The 15,370-nt window shown below is 31.0% G+C and overlaps 1 protein-coding gene across 1 annotated transcript; it reads left to right on the top strand.

Moving 5' to 3' along the window:
- The first annotated feature begins 1,013 nt into the window (after nucleotides 1–1,013).
- Nucleotides 1,014–2,558, top strand: LOC136076067 (E3 SUMO-protein ligase KIAA1586-like). Its single transcript, XM_065789532.1, has 4 exons — nucleotides 1,014–1,353; nucleotides 1,418–1,744; nucleotides 1,786–1,892; nucleotides 2,094–2,558. Exons 1-4 carry the CDS (start codon nucleotides 1,014–1,016, stop codon nucleotides 2,556–2,558), a joined length of 1,239 nt encoding a protein of 412 aa, XP_065645604.1.
- The last annotated feature ends 12,812 nt before the right edge of the window (nucleotides 2,559–15,370 follow it).

Here is a 15,370-nt window from a genome sequence, read left to right as displayed (position 1 = left end):
TATATATATATATATACATTGTTTTTTTTCTCCTGGAACGCACCAGAACGGCGTTCCGGCACCTTTTTTTTTATATATATATATTTTTTTGCTTTATATAAACATTTTTTTCCTCGTATTATTATATAATGAAAATAGTTCATTTTTAAATATTAAACATTCTTTGCAGATTTGAAAACATTACAGCGCTGCGTTTCAAAATTTGCTCGAGAAGAATTTATTTTCATCTTTTCTTAATAGCGTTCGTTTTTATGACGCCAAGTTCTTTGTTTTTCCGATTATAATCGGAAAAACATACAATTTCTTGAAAACGCGTATGGTTGTGTATTAACAATTATTAATCTCACAACCATTCGCGTTTTTAAGAAATCTTTTAAGAAATTCTATTATTTCTGTACAGTGTTTGTCCGAATATTAATTTCACAACACCTCACGCAACTTAAAAAAGATCTATTTTTAAAACAAAACCTTTACAACAGTATTTGCAACAGTAACTTTTATTGTATCGTTAATGAATTTCCTGTTATTAGCGTTTTAAATTCAAAGTTATAACCTAATTTATATATTTAAATACTGATATAAAAATATCAATTAAACAAAATAACGCAAAACTAATTATGAAAAAAATTACCAGTTTCTTCTCCGTGGATTCCCCTGTTCAGAAAAAAATCAAATTATATGCAAAAGAAATCAAAATTACAACGTCAGATTTACCTTCTGCTGACAATGACACCAATTATAGCTGGCCAAGTTGCTGGACTTTAGAGCAAAAATCAGAGTTTTGTTCCAAAAACGAGTGTTTTTGACAAAAAAAAGCTCGGTTGCACTACCTGCCAAAAAGTGAAAACACTTGGCGTAGAAGCTAAGATGGGAATGAAAATATCTAAAGAATGGTTCAATAATGAAGTTTCTTATTATGGTGAAAATAGAAAGCAACAGTTAAGCATATAAAGTTGCTAAAGGAAATCAGTCTTTTAATAATTTTGAAATGGAAATTGTTCTTCAAGAAATTAATGGGTCGTATTCTTCATTCTACAAACGCATGCATTATTATTGTCAATCATATAGGTAACGAAATGAGTAAAAAAATTATTGCAGAAGTCATAAAGTCAAAGAGTAAGATTTCGATAATTATTAATGAATCAACCACTATAAGCCAAAAATCAGCACTGATAGTGTACATTTGGTGCTGTGTAAAAGGCAGCGGAATGAATTCACCAATCAATTTATTTTTGGATTTAGTGGAGCTTGAAAGTGTTAAGGCTACAGGACAACTTGTTGCTTTACTTGAATGTCTTCATTCTTATGGGATGAAAGATGAATATTTGAAAAATTATTTAGTTTCTGTAGCATGTGATGTTAGGATGCAAAAGTGGCGTTTTTAAATTAATCACTGAAAAGTTTCCTTTTGTTATAGTTTGGCATTGTGCTAATCATAGACTGGAACTATCAGTAGGCGATACTATTAGGGAGATCTTAAGTATTAACAGATTCAAATCATTTCTTGATAAGCTTTACGTCATGTATCATGCTACCCCAAAAAATAGAAGAGAATTACGTTCATGCGCAGAATTACTTAATATTCAGCTGCTGAAAATTGGTCGAATTTTAAATGCACGTTGGGTGTCATCTCGTTTCCGTTCAGTTTTTGCAGTATGGGAAAATTACGAAGCGCTTGTGAAACATTTTGAGGAAGCGGTGGTTGGTCCTACATGGGACAAAAATGAAAAATCCACTTATGCAGGTTAAAAAAAAATTACATCAACAGAGTTTTTAATGGATTAGGATTAATGTGTGATGCTCTCCAAAAATTATCGGAATTGAGTTTGGACCTACAAAAGCGCAATATTAATCTATACAAAGCAAATAAAAAAATTAAAGCTCTTGTTCAAGTATTCGAAGAAAGAAGAAATAATGGTGGTCCCTATTACAAATTTGCTTTAGTTTCCGCAACAAAATCTCCGTTTTCATGGCTTTACTTCACAATAAAAATTCCAAAAACAATTCAGCTATTAATTCTAACGCCTTTTATATAAAACTAAAAGAGTCAATTGAAAAAAGGTTGCTTGCTGACAAAGATGTTGAATTAGCAGTGGGCTCGCATCTTAGATCAAAATCATTGGCCTGATAACATAAACAACCAAGTGACATTTGGAGAAACTGAAATCAGAAACCTGTCGTTAAGACTACCGTTAAATGAAAGAGAAATAATTCGTGGATTCCTTGAATACCTGGCAGAAAAAACATATCCTGAAAATTTAGTTCATTTGGTACAAGCTCTAGATACTATTCCCATTTCCTCAAGTGAATGCGAACGAGGGTTTTCGCAGACGAATCTGATCATCACACCAACAAGGGCTTCATTAATGACAAAAACAGTTTCAACGTTGTTATTCATTGAATTAGTGGGACCACCGCTAACAAGCTTCGATCCTTCAAAGTACATTGATTCGTGGTTACTTAGCGGAAGGCATTCAGCAGTAGACACTAAGAGCAAGGAAAGGAGACGAGAGGATATGTCCAACGAAAATTTGCAAAAACTATGGGATTTGTTATAAAAGTTTATAGTTTTGTAAAGTTTGCATTTTATATACAGTGACTGACCCCTCACCCACTCACCCCATATCCAAAAAAAAACATCTGTCATTATTTGAAAAAAAGGCTTCTTTTATTGGAAAATGGTTTCTTATATTTGTTCCCGCCTTTATGGATATGATGTACGGGGGAGCCTACCAACAGCTATACATATAAAAATTATTTATAAATTAAGTTACTTATTTCTGCCTCATTTTGAAATATAAAAAAAAATTACAGGTGAGTTCCGGCACATTTTTTTTAGAAAAAAAGCACTATATATATATATATATATATATATATATATATATATATATATGTATATATATATATATATATATATATATATATATATATATATATATATGTATATATATATATATATATATATATATATATATATATATATATATATATATATATATATATATATATATATATATATATAAATATATACGCATGCAGAACAATTTTTGGAGCCGATAGAGCTGTAGATTGTTAGCCTCTTCTGCGTATACTTGGAACATTAAGTATATACAAAATCAATTTACAACAAGTTTTAATGTTCATAAATAAAACAAATATAGAACTATCTCCTAAAATATTTCAATCCTATTTTGACAAAATAGTTTATAAATATCCTACTAAATTTTCAAATAACAACTTTGTTGTCATAAAATATAATTCAAAACTAACTTCATATTCAGTTCTTTATTGTGGACTTTTTTTGTGGAAAATGTTTCCCAAGATTGTAAGTACACATAAAACTAGTATAGAGCAGTTTAAAAATGAATCAAAACAGGCATTTTTACTTATGAATTTTAATATATCCGATTTTAAGTTTTTTTTTTATTAAAACTCAAATATAAAAAAATAGTTAATACAAAAATTATGTTGTTGAGTGTATCAACATTTCTTTTTTCATTACTTTAATCATGGTATTACCTCTATAACGTTTGCTAATTTTTTACGTTATTTCTATGAAGTATACTAATTTATTTATGTTATTTCTATGGTGTATATTAATTTATTTACTTTTTATTTTTAAATCTTAGTTTAAGTTATTAAGTTTTAAGCAAAGATTTGGATTCAGTATTATCGATTTAGTTTAGAAACATCAAAATTTTAATTTTGACCACTGTGCACAAGCTTTTTTATTCCTTGGTTTTATCACCGGCTCATTTGTCATTTCATTTTTTTCTTCTTCTTCTTTTTCTTCTTCTTTTTCTTCTATTTCATTGTCAAATACCTCAATGATATCTTGAACAATTTCTGTTGTTATACTTCCCATTACTGAAACATCATTATCAACCGTTAACATATCTTTGTAAGTAAAGTCATTCGGAACAAGATCTTCTTCACGCTGCACAGTGGGTCAGATATCGAAAAAGCTGGTCAAAATATGAAAACGTTGAATGATTTGCCTGAAATTTCATGACAAATATGTTTTGAGGTTACTAATTAAGAATTTGCTGGAAAAAAAAAAAAAAAATGGCGGATCCAATATGGCGGACATATATGTTAAAAAATTGTTTAAATTGTTCATAAATGGGTTTTAAGGGTTCTTTCAGGCCATAAAATAAGATCTCCTGAACACGTCTTCCATAGTCTTAGCTCTTGAAAACTTTCTAAAAAAACCCAAACGATATTGCTTTATTAACTTATTGGTTGATTCTTGAGCATCCTCGGACAGTTGACCAATGGGTAAAATGGCCGAAGAAATAATGTCTGGTCCGTGGATCAGCAATCTATGTACTGATGTTGGCATGTTGTACCAGGGATATTCTTTGATAAAGTGTCTTGCAGTTGCTAAGGTGTAACCTCGAAACTTTTCAACGTCGATTTCATGTCCACTCGAAATTGTTTGCAAAATTATATGAAAACAGTGGATTAATTCTTTGGAAGCACCAATTATCAAGGATGACGTTTGAGTGTTTTCAAAGAAACGTCGAGCGGTGTTTTTGTCGTTCGTGCTGCCCAACCCTTGCTTTTGGCGCAGATTTTGTGTTGGAGATAGCATCGCATACTTTACCATCTAACATGGTCATACTTAAACTGTATTGAATGAAAACATTTTTCATATGAATGGTTTTTAATGGTTGGAGTTTTTCGAACTGTTTGTCAAAATGCGTTTTCTCATTTAAAATAGTTTCCTCGGTTTCCTTTGTAAATTGCAATTTCAGAGGTCTGCAAAAGAGGGTTGAGTATGGCTTCGGATTACTCCATAAGAGATTTTCTTATTTCGTTTATTGATTTACACCTATAAGTTGCAATGGAACAAGCGAAGTAAAAAATAAATTTGCATCTGATATATTCGGATCTTCAAAAGCCCCACTTACAAATCAAAGTCATATTCAATATTTCTGAATCACTCTTATATGTAATATTGTCTTGGTTCATCAGTAAAACACGTTGAACGGCGTGGTTTAATAAAGCTTGCAACTGTACCTCAGCTTTTGATTCGGTAAACTTTAAGGTGTCGTCTGGAGGGTAGCAACATTTTTTTGCTGCCAAAACAGCTGAGTATGATGGATAAAGTGTATTTAAGTCTTTTTTTTTGCCTGATTTCTCAAATGCTGGTACAAATCTTTTGTCAAATTTAGGTCTAATAGAAGTGCTAGAACTTCATTTGCATCATAAAAGGCTAGCAATGATAATGATAGTTGCAAGCCTTCTTTGTATTTTGTTGCCTTGAATGGACTTGACAGTGTAACGTCATTCACAATCTTAGCAGCGCCTGAATGCCCTGAAGATCGAAGACTCATTTGTGTAGCGAACGATAATTCGGCAGGACTGAACTGCGTATGCATCTCTTTAGTCCTCCTTCTTTTGGACCTATCAGCAAAAGTTTCGAAATTTACGGTGGGTCGACCCGTTGATTTATTTACAGTTATACGTTTTGCATCAATCTGAAAATTTACTGAAGTTTTTAACCAGTTTTCGTTCTTTTTGAAAAAGTAATCTTGTCGTTGAGCTGCTTCCTTAAATTTGCTTCTAAACTTTGTCATTAAAACAGAAACAGTTGGTCTCATGTTGCCGGGAATTGAAATTGCATATCCATATTGAATTGCATTCATATCTTTCTGTCAACGACTTTTCCAAATGTTCTATGATCACTTGCAAATCGTTTGCAAAATATTCTTTTGTTATAATGAATCTCTTTCCTCGAAAGTTCATATACGGCAACCTGTGGATCTGATAAACTTGAATTTAAAAAATTTATGTTACACTTATTTAAAATTTATTTACTCAATATATATTTAAGTTTTTAACTTTTTATTTTAATAAAATATATAATTGTATTTATACCGTCATTTAAATGAGTTCTATCCATTTCCATTTCGAAAGTCCGTAAACGGCAACCAAATTTTAAACAAACTTATTTATTTTGAAATTTCTATTTTAATAAAAATATATAATTATTATACAGTAATTTAAATGAGTTCTATACATAGATCGTCTATAAAAAGAATATGACTTAAAGATTTAAATCTCTGTAAAAATTACATATAAATTACTGTATTAATACATTTATATTACTGTATAAATAAATATAAATTACTATATAAATACTTTTAATACAATATAAATGCATTTTTTATTTTAATTATCAATTTATGCATTATTTATGTATTTCTTTATTTATCAATTCATTTATTAAATACTTAAAAGCGTTAAAAAACATCTGCACAGAGTATTTACAATGTTTGTGTTTTGCTTTATATGCAATTTTTTCTTAATTTAATTATGAAGTTAGTAACTTTTTTAATGAAAAGTATTTCTTAATATTAATTATGTCATTAAAAAATTAACCGAGTATTCAGTTTAAAATATGAAATAAGGGAATGCGATCATATCTTGAAGATTGGAAAATGGTAATCACTGTGTGGCGGTGCGTGTGGCGATCATTGTCTTTTTCTAAGTTATTCATCTCACTGTGTAGAAGAAAGCGTTGTTCCCGTCCTTTTCTACTTTTAATATTTTTTATAATGCTTCTAGACATCGATTATAATTAGGGCATCCAATGCCGGACCAAAAATGGAATACCGGTTTTTCGGTATTAGGTTAAGTGAAAACCGAAATACCGGTATTAATACCGCTATTTACAATTACTAAAAAAAAATTAAGTAAAACCCAAAGCAACAATTAAACGGTTCCAAAACTTTATTTTTGAAGTTAAAATAATATATATAAATAATTAATTTGAAACAAAAAACATAAAAAAGTTATTTATTATTAAAATAGGCCGCAAAAAACATAAATTATTTAAAGTTTCGTCATTTAAAGATGATCGAATTTTCGTACATAACATTCCCGATGTAGAGAAAGCCCGTTCAGCTTCTACGCTCGTTGGGGGAATAGTTAAAATATAATCGTAGACCAACGTCAAGTTGGTACCACGTTTACCGTCTTCCTCAAATATAGAAAGTTCTTTTCGTACCATTTTAGTCAAATTGTTAATATTTCGCTTTATTTTTGGTACTGTTTTCATTTTCATCTCATTATTTATGGCGATGTCTAGCTGCTCCTTTAATGTCAAGCTCAAAGGTTCGTTTTTGCACATTATGGTATCTTCGTCATCATCTGTTTCTGTAACAATACTGCTGTAACAATGCTGTAGTTTCAGTTTGTACGGATGAGAGCCGCTAGATAAGATGCACAATTAAATTTACCAAAGCAGTTTTAGTTAGCCGATCAAATATGATATCTGAACCAAAATTATTTTGGGCTTGATCTCCTTTATGAAGATATTGTATGAGATAAATTTGTACGTCTTTCTTTTATTCTTTTAATTAAGGAGGTCTTCATATTGTTACTTAGTGGTCCTACGCCTAAATTTTGCAGCATAAATGCCAGGGTAGCATCAGCTGATAGTAGATTAGCGTCTTTCCGATATAAAACCTCTACAGCCAATTTCACTGGTAACATCATAGAAACTGTTGATAATATTAATTCTAATTCAGATTCCGTAAAATTAATACTCGAGTTTAAGTCAATCAGGGCTTTTTGAATAAATTATATAAACCTTTTGAATAAATTATAAAAACGCTCTAGCATAAAAAGTAAGCTGTTCCATCTGGTCTTATTATCTAATATTAATGAAGGTTATTACCCTGTTCATTTTTTACATAAACTTGAAAGGTTTCATTTTTTGTTGGTGATCGTCTGAACAGCTTTACAACTTTTCTAACTTTGCTTTTGGTTCATTTGAATTTGGTGAGCTCTGAAAAATCTTTAGTCCGTCTAAATGGTCTTCATTATATTCATTGGAAATCTCAGATTCAAAATAATCATCTGTCGATTCCACAACTGTTATTTTATAAAAGACGTCAACCACAGCCAAATGGATTCCATGGGTTAGACAAAGTTGTTGGTCGATGGACATTAATCGGCCTACTTTCATTATAACCGAAGCACCACCTGTGGTAATACATACAATATTGCAATCAATTTTTAAGTTGTGTTCTTTCAGTATGTTTTCAATAAACTTAACACACATTTCTGCTGGGAAATGTCCATTAACTCTTGTTAAACCCAAATTCCAAAAACTATTTCGAGAATGAACATTAATGCTCAAATAACGTCTATTTTTTACCGAAACCCACTCGTCAAACCTAAGACTAAATCGATTTCCTTGACGTTAAAGTTCAGATAATTCTTCTATTATTGAATTTCGAATTTTAGTATCATATTTCATAACTATTTGGCGAATGGATTCAAATGATTTTGGCACATCAAAACCTCGAGCTACCAGCGATTAGCTCATTAGATGTTATAAAAACTCTTAATGGTAAGCCATCGGTGGCCGTCATTTTAGCTAAAACATTTGGCAGTGTATCTTCGTCTTCGTTTTTCGTATAAAAAGTTGTTATTTTATTTCTGGACCAAACGAGTGGCAAATCAGGCGTAGTCGAAATACCAGCAGTAGATGGCGAAGTTGAAACTTCAACTTGATAACGTTTCAATAAATTTATTTGGTGACAAGTCCTTAAATGTGTATGGAGTCCACTAGTCGAGCCACCACAGGTCTTCATTTCTCTAGCACATTTTTTACATTTTGCTGCAGCTCCAGACTTTTCGCGCAAAAAGTAATTCCACACAGAGTTTTAGTCCTGAGGTCCTTTTTTAAAATCTTCAAATTCTTTTGGTTTATCAGCTATGGCAGCACGTTTTTGAATACTATAATTTGCAAAATATGAAAAATAATATTGAAATACAAAATAAATAAATATTAAAAATTTATAAAAATGAAGATAAAGATATGAACTTATATGAATTTAATATTATTATATGAATTACATATTGAATTATATGAACTTTTCATATAATTATATTTTATTTCGTTAAATGTTTTGTTAAATTTCGTTAATACTTTAAACTGACTGCGAATCATAAACAAAAATAATATAAACTACACATATATATACACATCATTTCGCAATCGCAATTCCTAAGCAGTCTTAAAAAGTCGTTTTCTATTTTGAGAAGTCGTTATTTTAAGCACGTGCAAACCAGTGATTACAAAAAATCAAATATCAGACGAGATTTAAAACATGAAAAAAAATATAACATGTAGCGAAGCATCTTGAGAAATTTGGGTTGCAGTGTAAACCTCCAGAAGAGCTAGAAAAAGGACGTGTTTTAGGATTGAGAGTCGAACGAAATAAAAATGGGGAATTGATATGGAAGCGGGACAATGTAGTACAATTCGAATCTTTAAATGCAGTCACACGATCACAGCATTTTAGCAATTTAGGTAAACTTATTGGACATTACCCGGTGGCAGGAAGTTTGCGTTTACAAGCTTCATACATCAAACGATTAGCTGGAAATATTCCATGGAATGAGTATGTTTCTGAAGATTGCAAAGAAAAAATGAATGAGTTGCTTCATCGTTTGGAAAAAGAGGACTCGGTTGGTGGGAAATGGCTGGTACCAGTGAATGGAAAAGCTGAGCTTTACTGTGATGCATCGTTCATAGGACTGGGTGTAGTTCTTCTAATTGGAGGAACCGTTATTGAAGATGCAGCATGGCTACGACCAACGAGTGATACGCACCATATTAATATAAGTGAACTAGATTCGATACTTCGAGTGTTAAATTTAGCCAGTAAATGGGATATAAAAGAACTCACAGTATACAGCGATAGCAAGAGCACCGTGGGATGGTTAAACGCAGTTTTAAAAGAAGAATATCGCGTAAAGACTCGGGGAATTTCTCAATAGCTAGTACAACGACGGCTGAATACGATGAAGCAAATAGCAAAAGATATCAAGATTATTGTACAATGGATTCCATCTGAACTAAATCTGGCCGATCAACTTTCTCGAATCCCTCAAAAATGGTGCAGAACAGTGTGTGCAACCGGAATAATCCAACAGAAAGACATATGGAAAGTTCACTCAATTGGTCATTTTGGTGTCGATCGAACATTGCAACTTTGTTGACGAAACAACCAGAATGTATCACGTAAAGAGGTTTCAGCAGTAATTGCAAGTTGTAACCAGTGCAACTCCATCGATCCTTATTCCGTAAAATGGAAGCATGGTCAGCTGAGTGTAAAGCAGAATTGGAATCGGGTTGCTCTCGATGTGACGCATGTAGGTGCAGAACTATACTTATCAATGATTGACTGCGGCCCATCACGGTATACAGTGTGGCGCAAACTGGTAACCAAAACAGCGGCTGAAATTATTGGAAAGCTGGAAGAAATATTTTCCTTATTTGGACCGCCAGTTTGCCTTCTAATGGACAATGAATTTTGTTCACACACGCTAACAAGGTTTGCTGACGAATGGGACGTTGATTTAGAATATCGAGCAGCTCATCGAGCTCAAGGCAATGGTATCGTTGAACGCATACACAGTACAATCAAAAGAACAGTCGCCCGCTCACGTTGCTCAATTGCTCTGGCAGTATTACAGTACAATGAGACAATCTCATCAAATTGTAGTAAAAGTCCATCGCAGCAATTTAAGCAAAAACCAACGTCGTTTATTCCAGGTGTCGATACACGTAAGAAAGTCGAAAAATATGACATATTCAAGGAAGGTGACAATATTTGGGTAAAACCAGCTCAAGAGACAAAATGTGATCGGTCTTGGATACCTGGTATCGTACGGAAGCAAAATGCCTGGTCGTTTGACGTCGAAACCGCAAATAGGGTATTCCCACGACATATCTCACACTTGCGTCGCCGTATGGTCTTGATATACCAAAAGATGAAGTTGGTAACGGTAAAGGAAGATATAACGAGAATGCCGTTCAAGTTCGAAATGATTGCAACGAACAAACGATAACGCGCTCCGGACGAATAATAAGAGCCCCACAACGATTAGACTTATGAGTTAATTCACTAAGAGGGCATGTTCTATTAAAGTAGGTGAATTACAAATATTACGTATACGTGGTAAAAGTCACGTAGATAAACGTGATGAAAGTCACGCATTCATTTATGGTTTTTAATAACTATTGTTGTTTTATAATTGTCATGGGAATTATAACTTTGTATTTATATACGATTTTTTGTAATAAAGGAGATGGTTGAAAAACGCTTACGTAGTTGTTTTTAATATATATATATAAACGAATACAAGAATGCAGCATAACATCTCTATATTATATGAATAAAAAAACATAACTAAATCTGTAATAGAGATGTAGTTATGTCTTTATATTATATAGAGATGTTTTTAGGTTTTTTAATTTTACTTTCATTTTTCAAGATGTCTCAATAACGGCATTTTGCAACTGTCATATAAAAGATGGCTTAAAAGTGGAGTTGGTACTAGTAGGTGAATTTGAATGTTAAATTACAAAAATTATACTATATATGTACAAACACATTGTAAATGAAAGTGGAATGTCGTGGAATTCGTAACTTATCTCTATTTTTAAAGCAAATTTTTCAATTTTATAAAACATTTTTCTGTATTAAGTTAATTCAAAAAAAAAACATTTGTAATTAATGACTTAATAATAATATTTTTGTTTTTTAATTAGTACATACCTCGTGAAACGAATTCCATTTTGATAATATTTGTTTCACGTGCACTCAACAAAAATATTTATCTTTGAAAAAAATACGATTTTTTAGCTATAACGGTTGCAAAAACGACAGACAAAGGACTGCCGCGTTCGACCTGCAATATATTGCACGAAATGAACAGCTGATCTTCTGCACAGCCGGCATTAAGTAGTCCTAACATCACTAAAGCCAACCTGATAGTCAAAAAATACCGTGTCGAAACTTTTCTTTTTTCCTTTTTGACCAGCTTATTTGAGATCTAACCCACTGTGTGCTGACGTAAGTGATCAATTGAACATTTTAATGCAGAGAAGTATTTATTATTTATGTCTAGCATTTCAATCTCAAATCATGCTTTGCAAAAGCAGTTAATAATTGTGGTTTCTGAAACTTCATTCCAAAAATGAAAAAGTATTTTGATAGCATCAAGTATTTGTTTTTTGCTCTCAATAGCATTTGTTGAATCTTGTTAAATAAGTTAGCTCGATACTTGCACTTCAACATTCAAATGTCTCCTTGATCTCTAGGCTGCAAACTGGAAGTTGTGTTTGGGGGAAGAAAGTAGATTAATATTGATTTAAGATTTTCAATAATTGGTTCGGAGTTTATCCAACTGGAGGCTGACGGAACTGGAGGTAACGGTTGGAGCGCTTTTAATTGCCTCGGAGCAACGGGGTTTGTTTGATTCTCCAATTACAAACATGAGATTTTTTCTGCACACTTTAAATGCAGCAACTGCTTTCAGCCGAATGTTGCAGTTTTTACCTCCACATTTCATTTCTCACCTTTTAAATGCATAATTTTTTTTAAAAGTGGTTTTTAAAACTAACCACACTCGTCTGCATTAAATATATCATGGAAGTCGTAATGAAACAATATTGTCCGTAAATTAATTTCCCTCCAATAAGCCATTATTTTATAGTTAATATTTTTGGCAAGGTGAAGGCCTTAGCAAAAGTAGAAAGCCAATTTTAATATCAACAGAAATTTTCTGTCGTTTTAAGCGTTTAAAAGGTATGTAATTCCAATCTACGAATTAATGATCTTATACCGGACAATTTCTTAAACGAGACATTGTTTTTTTTCCACATATCTAACCACCCAGCGGATACTTGAAAGTTGTCACACTCATGTTCTTTTGAAAAAATGCAAAACTTGAAATTTGAAAATGGTTAAAAACAGAAATTTTTGTGTGTTATGCGTTTAAAAGCCATATATAACATACTTTATCTGAATCTTCATAAGGAGACTCGCATCCTGACACTTTTCGCAGAATTTTTTTTTTCCTACTTCTAAATATATTTGTTTTTATTTTATTCATCCAAACAATTGTTGCTATAAAAATGGTTCTCCTTTGTCAATTTTCTTAAGTATTTTGTACTTATCTGTTATAGTTCTTGTTTTTTAGTTTCTTTTAGCTAACTTTTTCATTTTGTCCTGTCCCCCAATTAAAGTTATAACTTTAATTTCGGAAAAAATTCGCTTAACCAGGAGATTTATTTCATAGAAATTCCTCTAAAAATTAATTCTATAGCGTCAAATATGTGTGTGACGGAATAAACATATTTAATTTTAGAACGTTCAAAGTTTTCAACTTTTAAATACTTTTTATTGTATATGTAATAATATGCATTTCATAATAAAACTCCCAGTAAGGCGTTTTTTTATTTTATTTGAAGGGAACCAAAAAATAATACAAGTTAGCGTATGGTCTAACCTAACCAGGGTATGACTTAAGCAGGTAATTTTAGTTGTAAGTTTAGTAGTAGAGAAATAAGTTGATAGAGAAAGCTCAATGAAAATTTGAAAATCCGTCCGCTTGGAACTTGAAAATCCGTCCGACTTAGTAAAAGTTTGACTAAACCAGGGTACAATTTATTAGATCCATTTATCCTCGAAATTCCTAAATTATATTCTATTGATATTAATTCTTTTTTCTCTGGTAATAATTTAAAGTTCGTTTTTTCTTCTCTAAATACTGAACTAGTAAATCTCAACGACTGGTTCAAAGCTAATAAACTTTTTATAAATAATGATAAAATGAATTACATTTTGTTCACAAAACCCTCAAAATTCTGACATCTTACCTCTTAAACTTCTAGATTTAATTATAAACAACATTAAAATAAAAAAAGTATTTTAATAAAAATTTTAGATACATTATTTGATGAACACTTAATTTAGAAGAATCATATTACGTTAATACAAAATTTCTTTAGCTCTAGGGATCATGTTCAAAACGAGGCACCTTTTAAACAATATTTTCCTGCAAAATTCTTTTGTTTCATGCAATTTTTCTTATAAAAATTGAGAATTTTTATTTGTTATTTTAAACTGCCTTTTTTTTTTCAAAAATAACCCCCCTTAAAAATTTTTACGGTACGGACCTGATATTAGTTTTTGTAATTTAGCTTGGGCAAGTAATCACTAGTCTTCATTAAAAAAAAATTGTAGCAAACAAAAACAAGCAAGTCGGTTAATTTTTAATGCAGATAGATATGCATACGTCAAGCCTTTACTAAAAGAAATTAATGCTTTAAATGTTCACGCAGTGGCGTCACTAGGGGGTGCGGACACATCTGGTGACACCATCACAACCTAACATAGAGGGGTGACACCAAAATGAAAAAAAATGCAAATATGAAAGAACTGCTCAGGCTCGTGTTAATTTATTTTTGCGTTTGGCCCAACCAATAGTTTTCAGGTTTTGATTTTTAGATATTCTTTTATTAATAATTCTGTTATTTCTTCATTTCACACAAAAATCTTATTTATTCAAGATCAAAAGATTGTATTTTGTGATTAATAATTTTTCTCAAGAACAATATTTTTTTCAGATGTTTGAAACTCGTTTAGTCGGCTCTGATTGTAAAAGTCTAAGAAGGCTGACATCAAAAGTTTCACTGGGTGTTTCAAAGTATCACTAGGTGACACCAGCCCCAGCGACGCCACTATGTATACGAACTAAACACCTATCAAAATTTATTGTTTATACTTAGAATTCTCAATAAAATGTTTCCATCATACTTTCAGACACATTTCTATTTAATTATTCACTGATACTTAACAAGACATTCCATTACCAATTTTTACATACCGTCAGCAACACTTAAACTATCGGACTACTCAATTTCTTGTCCGGGTCTACGTCTGTGAAATTAATCCTGAACAAAGACATAAAACCTATAACAACAGTTAAAGCATTTAAAAATACTGTGAAACAACATTTTAATCAATGAAAACATTTTTTTTATTTTTAACTCGTTTAAATTTAAACGTTTAAATTAAGTAAATTATTCGCTACCAAAGGACCAAAATGATAAGATGTATTGTCTTCCGCGTGCTCCTGTCAAAATTTAAAATATATATTTTATTTTTATAAGTGCATTGTAAAATTAATTGTTTATTGACGAAATATCTATATCTATATCTATCTATCTATCTATCTATCTATCTATCTATCTATCTATCTATCTATCTATATATATATATATATATATATATATATATATATATATATATATATATATATATATATATATATATATATATATATATATATATATATATATATATATATATATATATATATATATATATATATATATATGTAGGCGCGGATGCAGCATTTTTTGATGTTTGAGATACCTAACTTCCAGAAATGGAGCAAACTCCAAAAGTTTAAATGTTTATACTTATAACAAATGACAAAGTTTATATTCATTGATAAATTTTAAAACTCACACAATAATCTCTTAGCGTTAAAC

This window comes from Hydra vulgaris, chromosome 02 (genome assembly GCF_038396675.1).
Source record: "Hydra vulgaris chromosome 02, alternate assembly HydraT2T_AEP".
Lineage (NCBI taxonomy): Eukaryota > Metazoa > Cnidaria > Hydrozoa > Anthoathecata > Hydridae > Hydra > Hydra vulgaris.
This window is presented reverse-complemented; position numbering and strand designations above follow the sequence as displayed.